Source organism: Chenopodium quinoa, unplaced genomic scaffold, assembly GCF_001683475.1.
Source record: "Chenopodium quinoa cultivar QQ74 unplaced genomic scaffold, ASM168347v1, whole genome shotgun sequence".
NCBI lineage: Eukaryota > Viridiplantae > Streptophyta > Magnoliopsida > Caryophyllales > Amaranthaceae > Chenopodium > Chenopodium quinoa.
In genome coordinates this window covers 1,345,339-1,361,229 of record NW_018744026.1, presented here as the reverse complement: position 1 = coordinate 1,361,229, position 15,891 = coordinate 1,345,339, and the positions used below count along the sequence as shown (strand labels likewise).

Here is a 15,891-nt window from a genome sequence, read left to right as displayed (position 1 = left end):
TGCAGCTATCGGAGTGGAGTCCTTGACTGGTGATCAATAAAGGTTATGGCGGCTGTCACCCTCCTACTCCAGTGGTTCCTCTGAGTTTCCCTCACCCGGATCTGTTGTAACTAGGTAGTTTTTGTTACTATCTTTGGGGTGTATAGCTGCCAAAGATTATGTTTCTCTGTGTAATTCCTGAATACTTTGTCTTTTGTTGCTGGGTCTACCTAGCTTAACTTGAATTTGTGTTCTCCTAACTTTACCTGCTGAGTGTTTCCTTGTCCTGGTGGACGAGGGCTCGGCTTCATTTGTCCCGCGAATGTCTTGCTGAATGTTTACTCTGCCTTGGAGGGCAAGGGTTCAGCTTTATAATGTATGCTTTTTATGATCTTCTTCTGGTGGTTCGCCTGTTGTTTATTTTATTGTTTGCACATTTGGCTGGAACTATGCTTTTCTTAGCAGTATCCAGATCTTTTAGTGCTGCAGCATTTTTATTGCATTTGGTGGGGCCTCGTAGGTTGGGCCTCCCTGCTGAGACTTATTTGTGTCGATCAGCTTACTTATGCCGCGACTTGTCATTATGTGGGTTGTCATTCAGCTTGTTTTGCTGTGACTTATTTATGTCGTTCAGCTTGTTTATGCTGCGACTTTGTCATTTTGTGAGTGGTCATTCAGCTTGTTTTGTTGTGACTTATTTATGTCGTTCAGCTTGTTTATGCTACGACTTTGTCTTTTTGTGCCTACTTACTTCTTTTAGTAAGGGCTTATTGTCTGGTTGTCTTCTCCTTTCCTCTCCCCCTCAAAGAGATGAGCTAAGTGGGACTAAGAGAGCCTTAGTGTTGCCCACATAGCTCATCTTCTTCTTTTCCCCTTTTCTCTCTTGCTCAAGCTGAACGTGTCAGGCTTCCCCCTCAGGCGTCCCTGAGGTGGTGCCCTGTTTTGCTGTGAGCAGGTGAGGTGAAGTTTTAGGGAGGGATGCGTTTGCTTTGCCACTTTACGCTAGAGTGCTTCTTGCCTATAACACTTTGTTATTGTCTTTATTTGACTTCTGCATGTTAGCATATGATGCTTGGGCATAACTTATTAAACAAATTTACGCAGCATACCCCTCACGTAGAGGCTTGTATTTCATTTAATAAAAATGGCTCAAATGCCTTAATTAACATAACATGGACTGAATAAAAGTTTATCAGACTTGAAACAACTATGTTTGTTTTTTCAGACTGTTTAAACAAAATACTTCTTTAACACATCCGCATTGAAATTGTTTCTTAAGACCTGACCTTCTTGATCTGCAAGGTGGAACGCTCCTGTTCCAACTTGCTCGTGAATGATGAAAGGGCCTTCCCAGTTTGCTGATAGCTTTCCATGCTGATTTCCTCTTCCCACTGTTGTTATCCTTCTAAGGACCAAGTCTCTGGGCAGGAGCTCCCTATGCTTGACCCTCTTGTTGAAAGCTTTTGAAATCCTGTTCTTCTGGGCTGCCAACTTGAGAGCTGCTTTCAGCCTTACTTCAGGAAGTCTAGCTTTTCTAGCATACGCTTTTCATTTCCTTGCTGCTCATAGTGCTGTATCCTCAGGCTAGGGATTTGTACTTCCACTGGGACAACTGCTTCAGCCCCGTAGGCCAGGGTCAAGGGGCTCTTACCGGTTGACTCCTTCTTAGTGGTCTTGTTTTCCCACAAGACCTCTGGGACTAAGTCTGCCCAACAGCCTTTGTACTTCTCTAGTTTCTTCTGTAGGGCTGTCAGGATCACCTTGTTTGCTGCTTCTGCTTGACCATTGCTCTGCGGGTGGCAGACTGAGGCACTTGCATACTTTGTTCCTATGTCCCCCAAGTAGTCCTTTATGGTGTCACAGTCAAATTGACAACCGTGATCAAAGACTATACAATGTGGCACCTCGAATCTTGTGATGATGCTTTTGCATATGAATGTCCTTACTTGGGCTGCCTTTATGTACTTAGTGGGTTCGGCTTCTATCCACTTTTTAAAGTAATCTATCGCCACAATGAGATACTTCCTGCCCGCTGACCTAGTGGTGAAAGGTCCCAATATATCCATTGCCCACTGAGCAAACGAGATCGGGCTGAGGATTGGAGTTAGATCATTTGCTGGCTGATTTGTGACTGGTGAATACTTTTGACACTTGTCGCATTTTTTACATATGCTAGTGCGTCTTGTGCGAGAGTTGGCCAATATGCCCCCCTTCTGAGGACCTCTACTCCCAATGCTTTTCCACCAATGTGGTTGGCGCATATTCCGGAGTGGGCTTCTTCCATAATGTCCTCCTGCTCCGACTCTAGAATACACCTCAGCAATGGTTTTGTGAAGCCCTTTTTGTTGAGTTCCCCGGTCATCACTACATACCAGTTGGCGTCTTTCTTCACCTTCTTAGCCTGTAATTCATCATCAGGCAGTGAGCCGTGGACTTTGTACGCCAAGATGTCTGAGAACCAGGCTCTTTGCCTTTCAACACAGTTTACCTGCTCTTTTTCGGCAATGTTGCTTTCTTCTAGTACTTCAACCATCACCGTCCTTGTTAGGCTTTGTAAAGTGGAGCTGGCTAACTTGGACAAGGCATCGGCCTGAGAGTTTCCTGCTCTAGGGACCAAGTCTATCTGGAAGTGGACTAGCTGGGCTGCCAACTCCTTTACCTCGGTTACGTACTTTAGCATGGTGGCTTCCCTTATATCATACGCCCCCTGCAGTTGGATGACGACGAGCTGAGAATCAGTTTGCAGGTGTACTTTACGGGCTCCGGCTGCGAGGCTCATACGCAGCCCTGCCAGCGCCGCTTCGTACTCAGCTTCGTTAATCGACTTTGAAATTGAACTTTATGGCATACTCGAATATGTTTGACAGGGTAAAGTCGTATCCCCTAATCAAAAGTAAATACCTAAATCCTCTAACTACAGTAGATAGGGAAGTAGGGTCAATCTCCATAGGGAAACAAGTCTTTTTACTCCTAATTAATTATTATAATCTAAATTATAAAGTAACCAATATATTGTAATTAAAGGAAACTACACTACGAAGATTAAGAGTAAGGAGAAAACAATGAATAAAAGGATCTAGGGCATAGGTTCACCAATAAATAATACTCTAGGGTAAAACATAGTAATCAATCATTGACATTGCATAAATAACACGATTAACAGGCTCTCGCAATTTATTAATCAACATAGATCTAACAGGCTCTCGCAATTTATTAAATCTAAGTTCTTATTGAAAATAGCCTTTAATATCAAATTAACATCTGATCGATTCATCAATTTAATATTGCTATACTTTTACAAACCGCAATTGTAAAGCGTTAAAACAATTCAATAAGAAATTATCATGCAATACCATTAATCAATAATAGTCAATCATCAATGCATCAATCAACCAGATTGTAAAGGGCTTTCTCTACGTATTACAATCACATAATTAATTTACCGGTATTAAATCTCATCTCTCGAATCTCGACTTAACCATTTATAAATTAATCTGCCTATTCAAACTAGACCTAAACATCAATTCTCATCTGTCGAATATCGAATCAATATTGTTAAACTCATGCATAAAAGATCTGCGCAAATCTAGTCACAGAGCATTAAATCAATCAATAGGAAATTAATCTAGCATTGATAATTAGCAACAATAAATTACTCCTTCATATTATTTATAAATCCCCATGAACCCTAGAAATAGACTACTCACACATAGTAGAAATTAAACTAATCAAAGCAATAAAATAAGTCATGATAAGGGGAAATAAGATTAAGAGAAGAGAAATCGTTACCAAACTAATCTGTATTAATGGAAATAATCAAGAACAAGAGTTGAGAGAAGAGTTAAGAGAGAGAAAAGATCCTACGTAGAGAGAGAAAGTCTAAGAAAAAAGATTGTCTAAAAATTCCGTACAAAAACGTACTTAAACGTTTTCTAAAACGAGAATTAAAACTACACTGAATCAGGTCTTCCAGAAATGCGCGCCCGATCGGGCGAAGGGCCGCCCGATCGGGCGCGCCTTTTTCTTCGCATTCTTCCCAAGCAACCTCGCCTGATCGTGCTAGAAGCTTGTACGATCGGGCGCGCCTCAGCACGCTCAGCCTAATAGTCCTGCCGCGCCCGATAGTGCTAGAGGTAGCCCGATCGGGCGGTTGCTTCTCCTTGAGGCTTGGACTTCGATTGGGCTAGATTTCTCGGCCCAATCCGGATTTCCTCTCGGGTCTTGAATACTTGGTCCAAATGCCTCGGGATCCCAATTACCGAGCCCTTAATCACCGGCTCTCACCGATCCTGGGCTCCAAAAGTGGTCACGTCCTTCTAGCTTCTGTAGTTGATCCATAAAGCCCGGGAAAATGCTCCAAGAGTGCAATTTCCTGTAAAATACAACTAAAACTACGAAAACACTAGAACACACAAATTAGTAATAAAAGTGGCCCGAAAGAGCCAAAAACACTACTAATAACGACCAAGGGACGGGGGTAAAACACTATATAAAATGGGCATATCAAACTCCCCCAAGCCAAACCTTTGCTTGTCCCTAAGCAAAGTACTCATCAATGAATCAATAAATATGCTTCACCCCAATCCATAAAAATCAAGCACAAACGATTCAAGGTAAATCAAATAAACATGCTTCAGAGTCAACCGATCGAATCCATCCAATTACCTTTCTTCCCTAATGATGAGTGACATTTATGTCACTCTTAGGGGTAGCATTTAGGTCTTTTTCCTCTTATTTTTCTTAGTTTTTTCCACCTCATTTATCCTCTTATGGCTTATTTATGTGTTGATGAAAAGTAATGCTTATTTGCGCTTATTTTGATAATCTTCATGCATTATTTTATTATCCCCATGCTCTCGTGAACTTTGGTATCTTCTGCAGGTTCCATGACGGTCCTATGCACGGTGGGAGGCCCTTGGCCAAGTATGGAAGCCATGGACAAAGGCAAGAGGAGCAAAAGGGAAGGAGAGGAAGCAAGAAAAGGAAGTGCAAGAGGAGGTGTGGCCAAACCTCTGAAAGGTCCGGTCGAACCTAGGTGTGGTCAAACTTTTGAAAAGTTTGACCGAACCTCCAGGGTGCAGTGAAGGCAGTGTCAAACCAGTTTTCAGCAATTTTGCAGGAGAGGTCGAACCTCAAAAGTTCGACAAAACAAGGATCAGGGAGGTTCGACCGAACCTACACAGAGTTTGACCGAACCTACCCAGAGTTCGGTCGGACCTTTCCCCAATTTTGTACTGACTATTTAAGGTCCTTTTGAGATCGTTTTTCGGGGGGGAGAGAAGAAAAACAGTAGAATAGTTTTCAGCAAAAAAGATACTCTCTCTTAGTTAGCAACTTCATTAAATTAGTTGATTTAGTTTTAGAAACTCTCAAATCTAATCATTGTAGAAGCAAATTTCAAGATTTATCTCAAGAATTTCAGCAATTATCCAACATTTTTGAAGCTTCAATAGTAACTTCTTTCATTTGTCCTTCATTATTTTCTGATTTTATTTTTTTGTTTTGTAAGCCACTTGATTTTCTCTCAATCTTGATATATTGTTGTTGCATGTTAGCTTTGTCCATAGATAATCACTTGTTTTTCCAAATCTTAGAATCGCTTATAATCCAAACTTGGAATTTGCATGTACTCACAATGAATTGTGAGTAGTCCTCTTGGCTAGGGGTTGGGTGAAACTCAACCTATTGGTGATTATGTGAGTTTGGGAGTGATTTTGATGATGGATTGCGACTAAACTTGATTATATGGGATTGCTTGTTAGTTCTTCATGATAGGAGTAATTAACCTAGATTATTGAACTAGATGGCATGAAATGTTTGGTTCGACATGGAAATGTGAGTTGAATGTTTCATTACCTATTGCAATATGATTATGTATCTTTTGTTGCTAAGTTAATGAGGGATCTAAGCTTAGTAATCTGAGTTGTTTTCATATCGTTTGATGTTGATCTTGCATGTGGTCTTTGCTATTCCATTACCCTCATTCCTCCCTATTTTCCTAATTGCTATTGGTTGAGTGAATCCCATTCCCCTAGTGTTTTAATCCCTTGAATTCAACCTTTAGTTGTAGTTTGTTAGTTAATCACCACTTATACCTTGATTTCAATTTAGCTTGAGCATTAAGATTATTTAGCATTTGATTCCCGTTCTCCGTGGACCGAACCCTTGCTTGCCATTGTACTTGTTTGAGTGAGGTGTTTGTTATAAATGTGTTTGAATGAGCCTAAATTGTGCGACCGATTTAGCACTCGTCACCTAACAATTGTCAAATAGAGAAAACCACAAGAGCATATAGAATTCAAGACTAGTGCTCACACACTCAACACTCATTTTTGTGGAGAGTAAAAGATGTACTCGATCGCTCTCCATCCAACCCCTTTATGTGAACAATGCCCTCCAAACTCACCCTCGTGTGTATAAAACAATGAACGCTCAATCCTACTAGTCGACTCGAAATATGCCAAATCATAACTTGCATAGATAAACAGCACTTTCACATTCATACAATTCTATGCACAAAGGTCAAAAGGTCTTTAAAGCTTGTAATGTAAGGCTAGGGTAAAGGGTAGGATAAATTTGGGAATAAGTGAGAGAAAAGCTATGCTTAAAGGAGCCATATCCTAATAAAACCCATGATCAAAAATAATTAATGATCAACATCTCCTACATAACCAACTCTAACATCAACCAAAATATACTCCAATCATAATAAATAAACCCAACTCTTACAATTTCACTCATAAGATATAATAATGAAGTAATAGAGTGAATAAACAAACTTTATTTCCAAACTTGAAATTTTTCATTGAAGCTCTATCATTTTTCTTTTGATCAACCTCAAACTAGAACATTTGAACATTTTTTTTCTTTTGAAGGTCACTTTTTTTTCACTTTTTTTTTTCTCTGAACTTCTGTTTATTTCATAATATCATGCTTTATTTTTTTCAAGAAAATATAACTCTCAATTCATCAAAAATAAACATGATCAAAAACAAAATAGCTTCTCAAAGGTCCACCCAAATTGTGCAAATAATAAGCACACTACAAACTCCCTCACATCACTCACTAATAGCTCCCCCAAGCTAAGCTCGAGACTAGTAACCAATGGGGCAAAATAGGCTTGTAATGCAGCTAATAAACAATAAAAGGTTAAGGCAACAACATGGGTAGCAAGAAGGGAACAAATGTATCTACAATATCTGGAGGCTACCTAAAAGAACAAATGCCTTCGTCCTCCTCAATGTGCATAATAATGAATCATATAAATATTACTAATAGTTGAAAACCAATACTCAAATTCATTGACATAACAGGAACTATGGAACTATCACACATTCCTTACCAAATAACCTAGTCAAGCACTATATTCACAAGTAGTTGGACAAAATTGACGCATGTAACGGTTTCAAGGCAATCAAACATCAAATCATGATCAACTAATCCACAATGCGTATCATCAAATACCAAGGATCAAAACAATTTTCTCAAGTAAGGGGCATAGGGAAGCATAATTTACAATTCATTGGAACGTATTTTTATTTTTCAATTTCTTTGTATTTTTATACATATAAGAAAGCAATAAAACTAACCTAGAAATCAAGAAATCTAACCTAAGAAAGCACACTAAAAATAAAAGAAAAGAGAAAAAGAAATATACCAAACCAAAATCTCCCCCAAGCCAGAATCAGACAATGTCCTCATTGGCTCGGAAACTAGCCCAGAATAGCTAGTCCTCGTCATCATCCATCCTCTCATATCCTCCTCCATGACTCGAACCGACACCACCCTGGCTGGGTCCAGGACCACCATAACCCGGACCACCTGCAAAGTAGTTAGGGTTCACATTCCCACCCATACCCCCAAAAGGAGCATCACCCCCCATATCCGTGGACTGAAGAGTAGTCCACATAAGTACCATACACACCGGGGTGAGAATACCCTCCTTGGGGGTATTGGAGGAATAGCCCCCCGACGGGCGTAATCATCATACATGGGATATAGGCCCCTCCCGAGGTTCCTCTCTATGTAACCAACCCGCCCATCTAAGGTGCTTAACCTAGAATCTAGGGTTTGCATCATACCCTCAACTCTCCCTTTGCCTCGTCTCGATACGGTCTAATTGGCTCCTAAAAGCTGAAAAGTCATAAGGGGCATTGGGGTCGACGTTGTAGTCGACCGAGGAAGTGGGCATGCCATAGGTGAAGGGTTGAGGTGGTTGGTAGTGTGGTGAATGGTCTAGGGGGGATTGGTGGGGTTGTGGTGAAGGGTGAGGTGGTTGAACCTCACCTTGACCATTAATCTGGAAAGTATAAGAAGGCTTCCCCTTCTCAAATTTGGTCAAGGCGGGGTTAGGTAAGGTAAAGGCTTGATCCCTCCTACCCGATTGTCGGTGGACTATCCACCAAGTATCACTCCCCATGGGTTGCACCCAGTTCAAACTCCCTAAATAGGGTAGGTCCATAAGGTTTGATCCTACAACTTTCCTATGCCCATCTAGGTTCCAACCTAGGTGTTTCCTAGCAATGTGGGTCACTAACCCCCCAAAATAAATAGGTGCCCTAGACCTACTAGCCTCGGCCGCATTGGCTGCCCTTTGGAAGTGATTGGCTATCATATGGGGTATGTTCAATTTTTCGGCGGTAGGAATTACATAGGATGCTAAAAGTTCCAATTCATCTCTCCTAACATTTGCCGGTTCATGCCTCCCAAAAATAGTGAGGCCGGCAAATCTTTGCCAAAGTTTCGGGACGGGATGTTGAATCCACCTCCCTTTGGCATGCTGAAGGTTAACTAAATCCTCCCCTGTTAACCTCTTATAGACCACGGCGGTGTGGTCTTAAGAGGGTTCAATCGGTTTATCTGATTTTAAATCAAACAACTTTCCGAATTCTTTAAGAGTTAGTCTCACATCGTTGTTTAATAATCGGAATTGTACATGAGTAATTAGTGCATTCATTTTAATAACATTAAAACTTGAAATAAATTCCAATGTTAAGTAGTCATACGTATCATGGCACATTTGAAAGAAACCACTCATGCCTATACCTTTGAACAATTTTTCCAAATATTTATCTAGGCCTAACCTAACTAGTGTGGGATGATGAATAAAACGGGTAGAGATTACCTGGCGATCGATAAGGTTTAGCATCCTAGGCCGTTGCTCCTCTTAGGTAATGACAACCTCCTCCTATCCCGAAATTTGAAGATCCGGGTTGACCGTTGGTTGTGGTGCCCTCGAACTCTCACCCCTTTGTGTCCTTGAACGTTATGAGGCCATTATATTAGGAAAAACTTGATGCTTGGAGCTTTCTCTCTCTAGGGGTTTGAAGGAAGTATGAGAGAAAGTGGGAGAAAATAGGTGAGAAATGTAGAGGAAGATGTGAGGATTAATAATATGTAGAAATTTTGAGGTTTTGATGGATGAATTTGAGGAGATCTTGAAAAAGAAGTGAGTTTGAAGATGTAAAAATGGAGGTTTTAGAGAGAGAAAGTAATGGAGAAGAAGATGGAATAAGAAGAAAGTGAGGAAAGAAAGAAGAGGAAAAGTATATGGATGGCCAAAAATAGGCGCGCCCGATCGGGCGGATCATTTGAATTTCCAGAATTGAAGTTGCGCGCCCAATCGGGCGAGCTCGGCCAGATATATCTTTTCCTTCACTCGATTTGCACCCGATCGGGCGACCTCGCCCGATCGGGCGAAATTTGCTCGAGTTTTTTACTGAACTTGCGCGCCCGATCGGGCAAAATAAGGCTCGATTCCAGCTCACCTTTCGCGCCCAATCAGGAAGCCACGCCTGATCGGGCAAAATTAAGGCTGGAATTTGCCTTGCTTGCGCGCCCGATCGGGCGACCTCGCCCGATCGGGCCCATGCCTAGTCGTTTCCTTAGCTTTTCTTCGTCTTCAAAAATTTTTTTTTTCCAAGTCTTTTGACCTCTTAAACCTATACCTTTACAAAAAGTAAATACCTAAATCCTCTAACTACAGTAGATAGGGAAGTAAGGTCGATCTCCACAGGGAAACAAGTCTTTTTACTCCTAATTAATTATTATAATCTAAATTATAAAGTAACCAATATATTGTAATTAAAGGAAACTACACTACGAAGATTAAGAGTAAGGAGAAAACAATGAATAAAAGGATCTAGGGCATAGGTTCACCAATAAATAATACTCCAGGGTAAAACATAGTAATCAATCATTGACATTGCATAAATAACACGATTAACAGGCTCTCGCAATTTATTAATCAACATAGATCTAACAGGCTCTCGCAATTTATTAAATCTAAGTTCTTATTGAAAATAGCCTTTAATATCAAATTAACATCTGATCGATTCATCAATTTAATATTGCTATACTTTTACAAGCCGCAATTGTAAAACGTTAAAACAATTCAATAAGAAATTATCATGCAATACCAATAATCAATAATAGTCAATCATCAATGCATCAATCAACCAGATTGTAAAGGGCTTTCGCTACGTATTACAATCACATAATTAATTTACAGATATTAAATCTCATCTCTTGAATCTCGACTTAACCATTTATAAATTAATCTGCCTATTGAAACTAGACCTAAACATCAATTCTCATCTGTCGAATCTCGAATCAATATTGTTAAACTCATGCATAAAAGATCTGCTCAAATCTAGTCACAGAGCATTAACTCAATCAATAGGAAATTAATCTAGCATTGATAATTAACAACAATAAACTACCCCTTCATATTATTTATGGATCCCCATGAACCCTAGAAATAGACTACTCACACATAGTAGAAATTAAACTAATCAAAGCAATAAAATAAGTCATGATAAGGGGAAAAAAGATTAAGAGAAGAGAAATTGTTACCAAACTAATCTGTATTAATGGAAATAATCGAGAACAAGAGTTGAGAGAAGAGTTAAGAGAGAGAAAAGATCCTAAGTAAAGAGAAAAAGTCTAAGAAAAAAGATTGTCTAATAATTCCGTACAAAAACGTATTTAAACGTTTTCTAAAACGAGAATTAAAACTAAACTTAATCAGGTCTTCCAGAAACGCGCGCCCGATCGGGCGTGCCTTTTTCTTCGCGTTCTTCCCAAGCAACCTCGCCCGATCGTGCTAGAAGCTCGCACGATTGGGCACGCCTCAGCACGCTCAGCCTAATAGTCCTGACGCGCCCGATCGTGCTAAAGGTAGCCCGATCGGGCGATTGCTTTTCCTTGAGGCTTGGACTTCGATTGGGCTAGATTTCTCGGCCCAATCCGGATTTCCTCTCGGGTCTCGAATACTTGGTCCAAATGCCTCGGGATCCCAATTACCGAGCCCTTAATCACCGGCTCTCACCGATCCTGGGCTCCAAAAGTGGTCACGTGCTTCTAGTTTCTGTAGTTGATCCATAAAGCCCGGGAAAATGTTCCAAGAGTGCAATTTCCTGTAAAATACAACTAAAACTACGAAAACACTAGAACACACAAATTAGTAATAAAAGTGGCCCGAAAGAGCCAAAAACACTACTAATAACGACCAAGGGACGGGGGTAAAACACTATATAAAATGAGCATATCAACGTTTCCTTCTGGAGATGTCATTATGACTCCTGCTCCACTCCCCGTTTGGGCCGAGGACCCATCCACTTCCACTTTCCAGACCCCAATATCATCTTCTTTCTCCTCGTAGGAAGCTTCCACTATGAAGTATGCTAAAGCTTGTGCCTTGATGGTTGCTCTAGGTTTGACCTCGAATTCGTACTCAGAAAGCTCAATTGCCCATTTTAAGAGTCTGCCCGATGCATCCATTTTTTGTAATGCTTTCTCCAACGGGTGGTTTGTGAGGACTTCTATTACATGCGCGTCAAAATATGGCTTAGCTTCCTTGCTGCTGTGACCACTACGAAGGCTAGCTTCACTACCAATGGGTACCTTTGCTCTGCCTCGGTCAGCACGTGGCTCACGAAGTATATTTACCTTTGTCGCTTTTGTCTTTCTACCAGTAAAACGGTTGCGGTTGTCTGTATTGATGCAGAGATGTACAGCTGCAGCTTTACCCTCAGCTCCGGGCTGATCATTGTTGGGAGCTTAGTTAGATGCTCCTTAATTCCCTCAAAGGCTTCTTTCTCTTTAGCCCCCGACTTAAATTCTCTATTCCCTTTCAATAGCTGATAGAAAGGCAGGGCCTTATCCGCTGACTTGCTAATGAACCTGGTCAACGCGACCATTCTGCCTGTCAACCGCATGATATCCTTGATGCACTTAGGCTCAGGCAGGCTGAGGACTGCTTCGACCTTTTCTGGATTGGCATCTATTCTTCTCTCGCTGATCAGAAAACCCAAGAACTTTCCCGAGCTCACCCCGAAGACACATTTCTTCGAGTTGAGTTTGATTTTATATTTGTTCAGGGTTGCAAATGTTTCCTCCAGATCCATGATATGTCCAGCCTGCGTGACGCTCTTAACAATTGAGTCGTCAACGTATACTTCAACATTTCTACCCTTCTAGTGAAGGAATACTCTATCCATTGCCTTCTGAAAAGTTGCCCCAGCATTCTTCAGCCCGAAGGGCATAGCTATGTAATTATACACTCCCCCTTTAGTGATGAATTCAGTATTCTACCTGTCTGGCTCATGCAGGTTGTTCTGATGGTACCCTGAAAAGGCGTCCATGAATCTTAGCAGGGCTTGCCCGCTGGTTGAGTCTACCAGCTGATCTATCCGCGGCAGCGGGTAATAGTCCTTCGGGCAGGCCTTATTAAGATCTGTGAAATCAACACACATTCTGCACTGGACATTTGCTTTCTTTACCATGACCACGTTGGCTAATCGCTCTGGGTAGTCACAAGGTTCAATGAATCCTGCTTCCAGGAGCTTCTCCACCTCCTCCTGGATTGCTTGGTTTTTCTCTGTGGAGAAGCTTCGCTTTTTCTGCCTAACTGGCTTAATATCCTCCTTCACATTCAACCTGTGTACCATGACTGGTGGGTCAATTCCAGGCATCTAATCTGCGGAAAATGCGAAAATGTCTTTGTTCTTCCTCAGGAGCTCTATGAGGTGTACCCCTACTCCGGGAACAATGTCTTTCCCTATTTTCACCGTCCTTGAGGGGTCACCTTCTGTGAGCTCCACTATGACATGCTCCCCACTGGGAAGTGGCCTGGTCATTTCCTCTTTTGTAGGCTCAAAGTTCTCCATTGCTAACTTCTACTTATCCTTTTCCCTGGTATACTCTTCACGCTTCTTTTTCCTCGACTTCCTCTCAGGTTGTTCAACGGGCCTTCTCTCAAAACCAGGCTGTTGTCTGGTTTTTGCGGGATGCTTTAGAGCGGTTATGTAACATTGCTGGGCTATCTTCTGACTTCCCCTGAGCTTTGCTGACAGTCCCTCATTAGTTGTGTAGGCCATGGCAAGGTGATAGGTGGATACCACCCCGCCTATCTTGTGGATGAGCGGTCTTCCCATGATCATATTGTAGGGTGAAGGGGAGTTTATCACGAGGAACTCTGCCCGGACATCACGCCTTCTTGATCTTTCCCCTACTCGGACTGAGAGTTCGATTATACCTTCCGAGGTAAGCCCTGATCCATTAAACCCGGTGAATTTGTAGCTCACCCTCTTCAGGTATTTTCTGTCCAACTTCAGCTCGTTAAACGCACTGATGTATATGATGTTGGCTGTGTTGCCTCCGTCTATCAACATTCTATCCACCTCCCAGTTTGCGATTCTCATTGTCACCACCAGCGGGTCATCATGGGGGTAATTTATGCCCTTCTGGTCATACTCGTCAAACGTGGCCTACGGCTGCGGGGAAAGAGGTGGCCATCTACGCTTATCATTGTCATTTATTTGATGTATCATCGCCCGCAGGTCAGCCCGCACTCTGTTGACTGTTCCCCCATGTACTGGGCCCCCGCTGATCACATACACCCTGCCTTCTGGCTTGCCATCTATGTCTCCGTCTCCGGCTGGGCCCCTATGACCTCCTATGCGGTCAGGGCGGCCCGCTCTATCCTCATCCCTCCTTCTGGGAGGGTCATCGCGCTGTTTAAACTGATTCAAGTACCCTCTCCTGACCAAGTCTTCTATGTTGTCCTTCAAATGTGTGCATTCTTCAGTGGTGTGACCATGGTCCCTATGGAAGTCACACCATTTACTGGTATCACGGTTTCTGTTAACCATCCTCGGGGGTCTCTACCACTTGTCATTAGCTTTGTTCACGCTGAATATATGAAACCTGGAATGGGTTAATGGGGTATATTGGTCAAACCTCTCAGGCCTTGGCCCTCTCTTTGGGTCTGACCTTCTCAGTCCTACTGCTCTGTCTGCTTCTCTGTGGTTTTGCTCAGCCCTGCTCGGCTGGTCCACCCTGCGTGTTCTCTGCCCGGGTGTCCTCTGCCCGCTTAACTAAGTTACCAGGTGCTTTCCTACCCAGCATTACTCTGTCAGTCTCGTCTACTTTGATGAACTCGTGCGCTTTGCTCAGCGCTTCAACAAGTGTTTTGAGGCTCTTACGCCCCATATATGCTCTGAACGGTGATCCCGGTAGTAAGCCACTCTGCATTGCTAGTAGCGCTACCTCCTGGCTCATATTTGGGATGGTTGTTGCCTCCTTGTTGAATCTGGTGATGAACTCCCTTAGGGGCTCGTCTTTCCCTTAAACCAACGACATCAGCTCGGTTGTCATCTTGGTTCGGTCTACCAGGGTTATGAAATGCTCCATGAACATTCTCTTCAACTGGTTGTACGAGTATACGGAACATTTGGGAATGTCTCCATACCACTCCGCCGCCAGCCCCTCTAGGGTCGGCTAGAAAGCCTTACACCAGACTGAGTCTGTCATAGTGTAAAGTACCATGTGGTTCTCAAAAGCTGATATGTGGCTTTTGGGTGTTGTGGTTCCGCTGTATTTGCAGCTTGGCATCTTTATTTTCTCCATTGGTTCCTCCAGAATCTCCCAGCAAAATGGGGAATCATCTAGAACAACCTAGATTAGCGCTCGCTTGTCTCTCTCTGGGCTGGGTTCCCGCTCCGAGGCTGGTGACCTGCTGCAGGGGACCCACTTCTCCGGACTGATTCGAGCAGGGGCTATTTTCTCCACGCTCCATTCTCGATTCAGGTTACGAGCTTCCAGCTCCAATACCTTCTTCCTCAGCTGAATGAGCTCTTTCTGCTCAGGGGTGAGGGTCGTGGACGCCGGCTTTTTCGTTACGGGCTCCGCAGCTGCCGCTGCCGGTGACGGACTTGCCCCCTTACCCATACTGGTGAGGATTGCGGTCATTGCAGCCAGCTGCTCCTCACTGCACTTAGAGAGGTTCTGCAAAATGGCTGGCATATTTACGGGCTGCGGTTTCGGGGTTACAGGTGCTGAAACAATGAGCTTATTATTCGCCCCTGTTAATGACATTCCGTATTTGAAAACGAAACTGGATCCCACCGGATCTACTGGTTTTGCCGCCGCTTTAGCAGCAGCTGATGTCGATCCGGTGGGGTTGGATTTCTGCGAGATGGTCGATTTGGGGTTTCTGGTGGATCCTTTTGGATCAATGGTTACTGGGGGTGTTTTTTATGGTGTTTGGCTGGTCTCATTAGTTTTAGACATGTGTGTTTGTACAACTTCTTCTCCGGCCATGGCGGTTAGTTAACTATTCCCTAGCTCAGATGGTGAACCTCATGTTAGATGATCCTTCCCCTCCTTCTAGCGCCAATTGTTCCAGGTGCGGATCCAAGGGTTCTGCTGGGTGAACTGGGTCCCATCAACTACCTACAAAAGGCAGCACACGTAAACTGTCCTCGGGGGTGGCTTGAGGAACCCTTACGAAGCTTATGTTAGAGAGTGTTTAGAGAGAGAAAGTGTACTTAGAAAGATGTAGAAAGTATAATGACTTTATTGTCTTACCCCCTTTCCGTTGTACTTTATCCTCTATTTATAGGCGTACCA

General features: G+C 42.7%; 1 protein-coding gene across 1 annotated transcript; it reads right to left on the bottom strand.

Annotated features, from left to right (window-relative positions):
• Window positions 1–13,157: 13,157 nt before the first annotated feature.
• LOC110690331 lies at window positions 13,158–13,682 on the bottom strand. The gene has a single exon (XM_021867158.1). It carries the CDS (start codon window positions 13,680–13,682, stop codon window positions 13,158–13,160), a length of 525 nt encoding a protein of 174 aa, XP_021722850.1.
• Window positions 13,683–15,891: the final 2,209 nt, after the last annotated feature.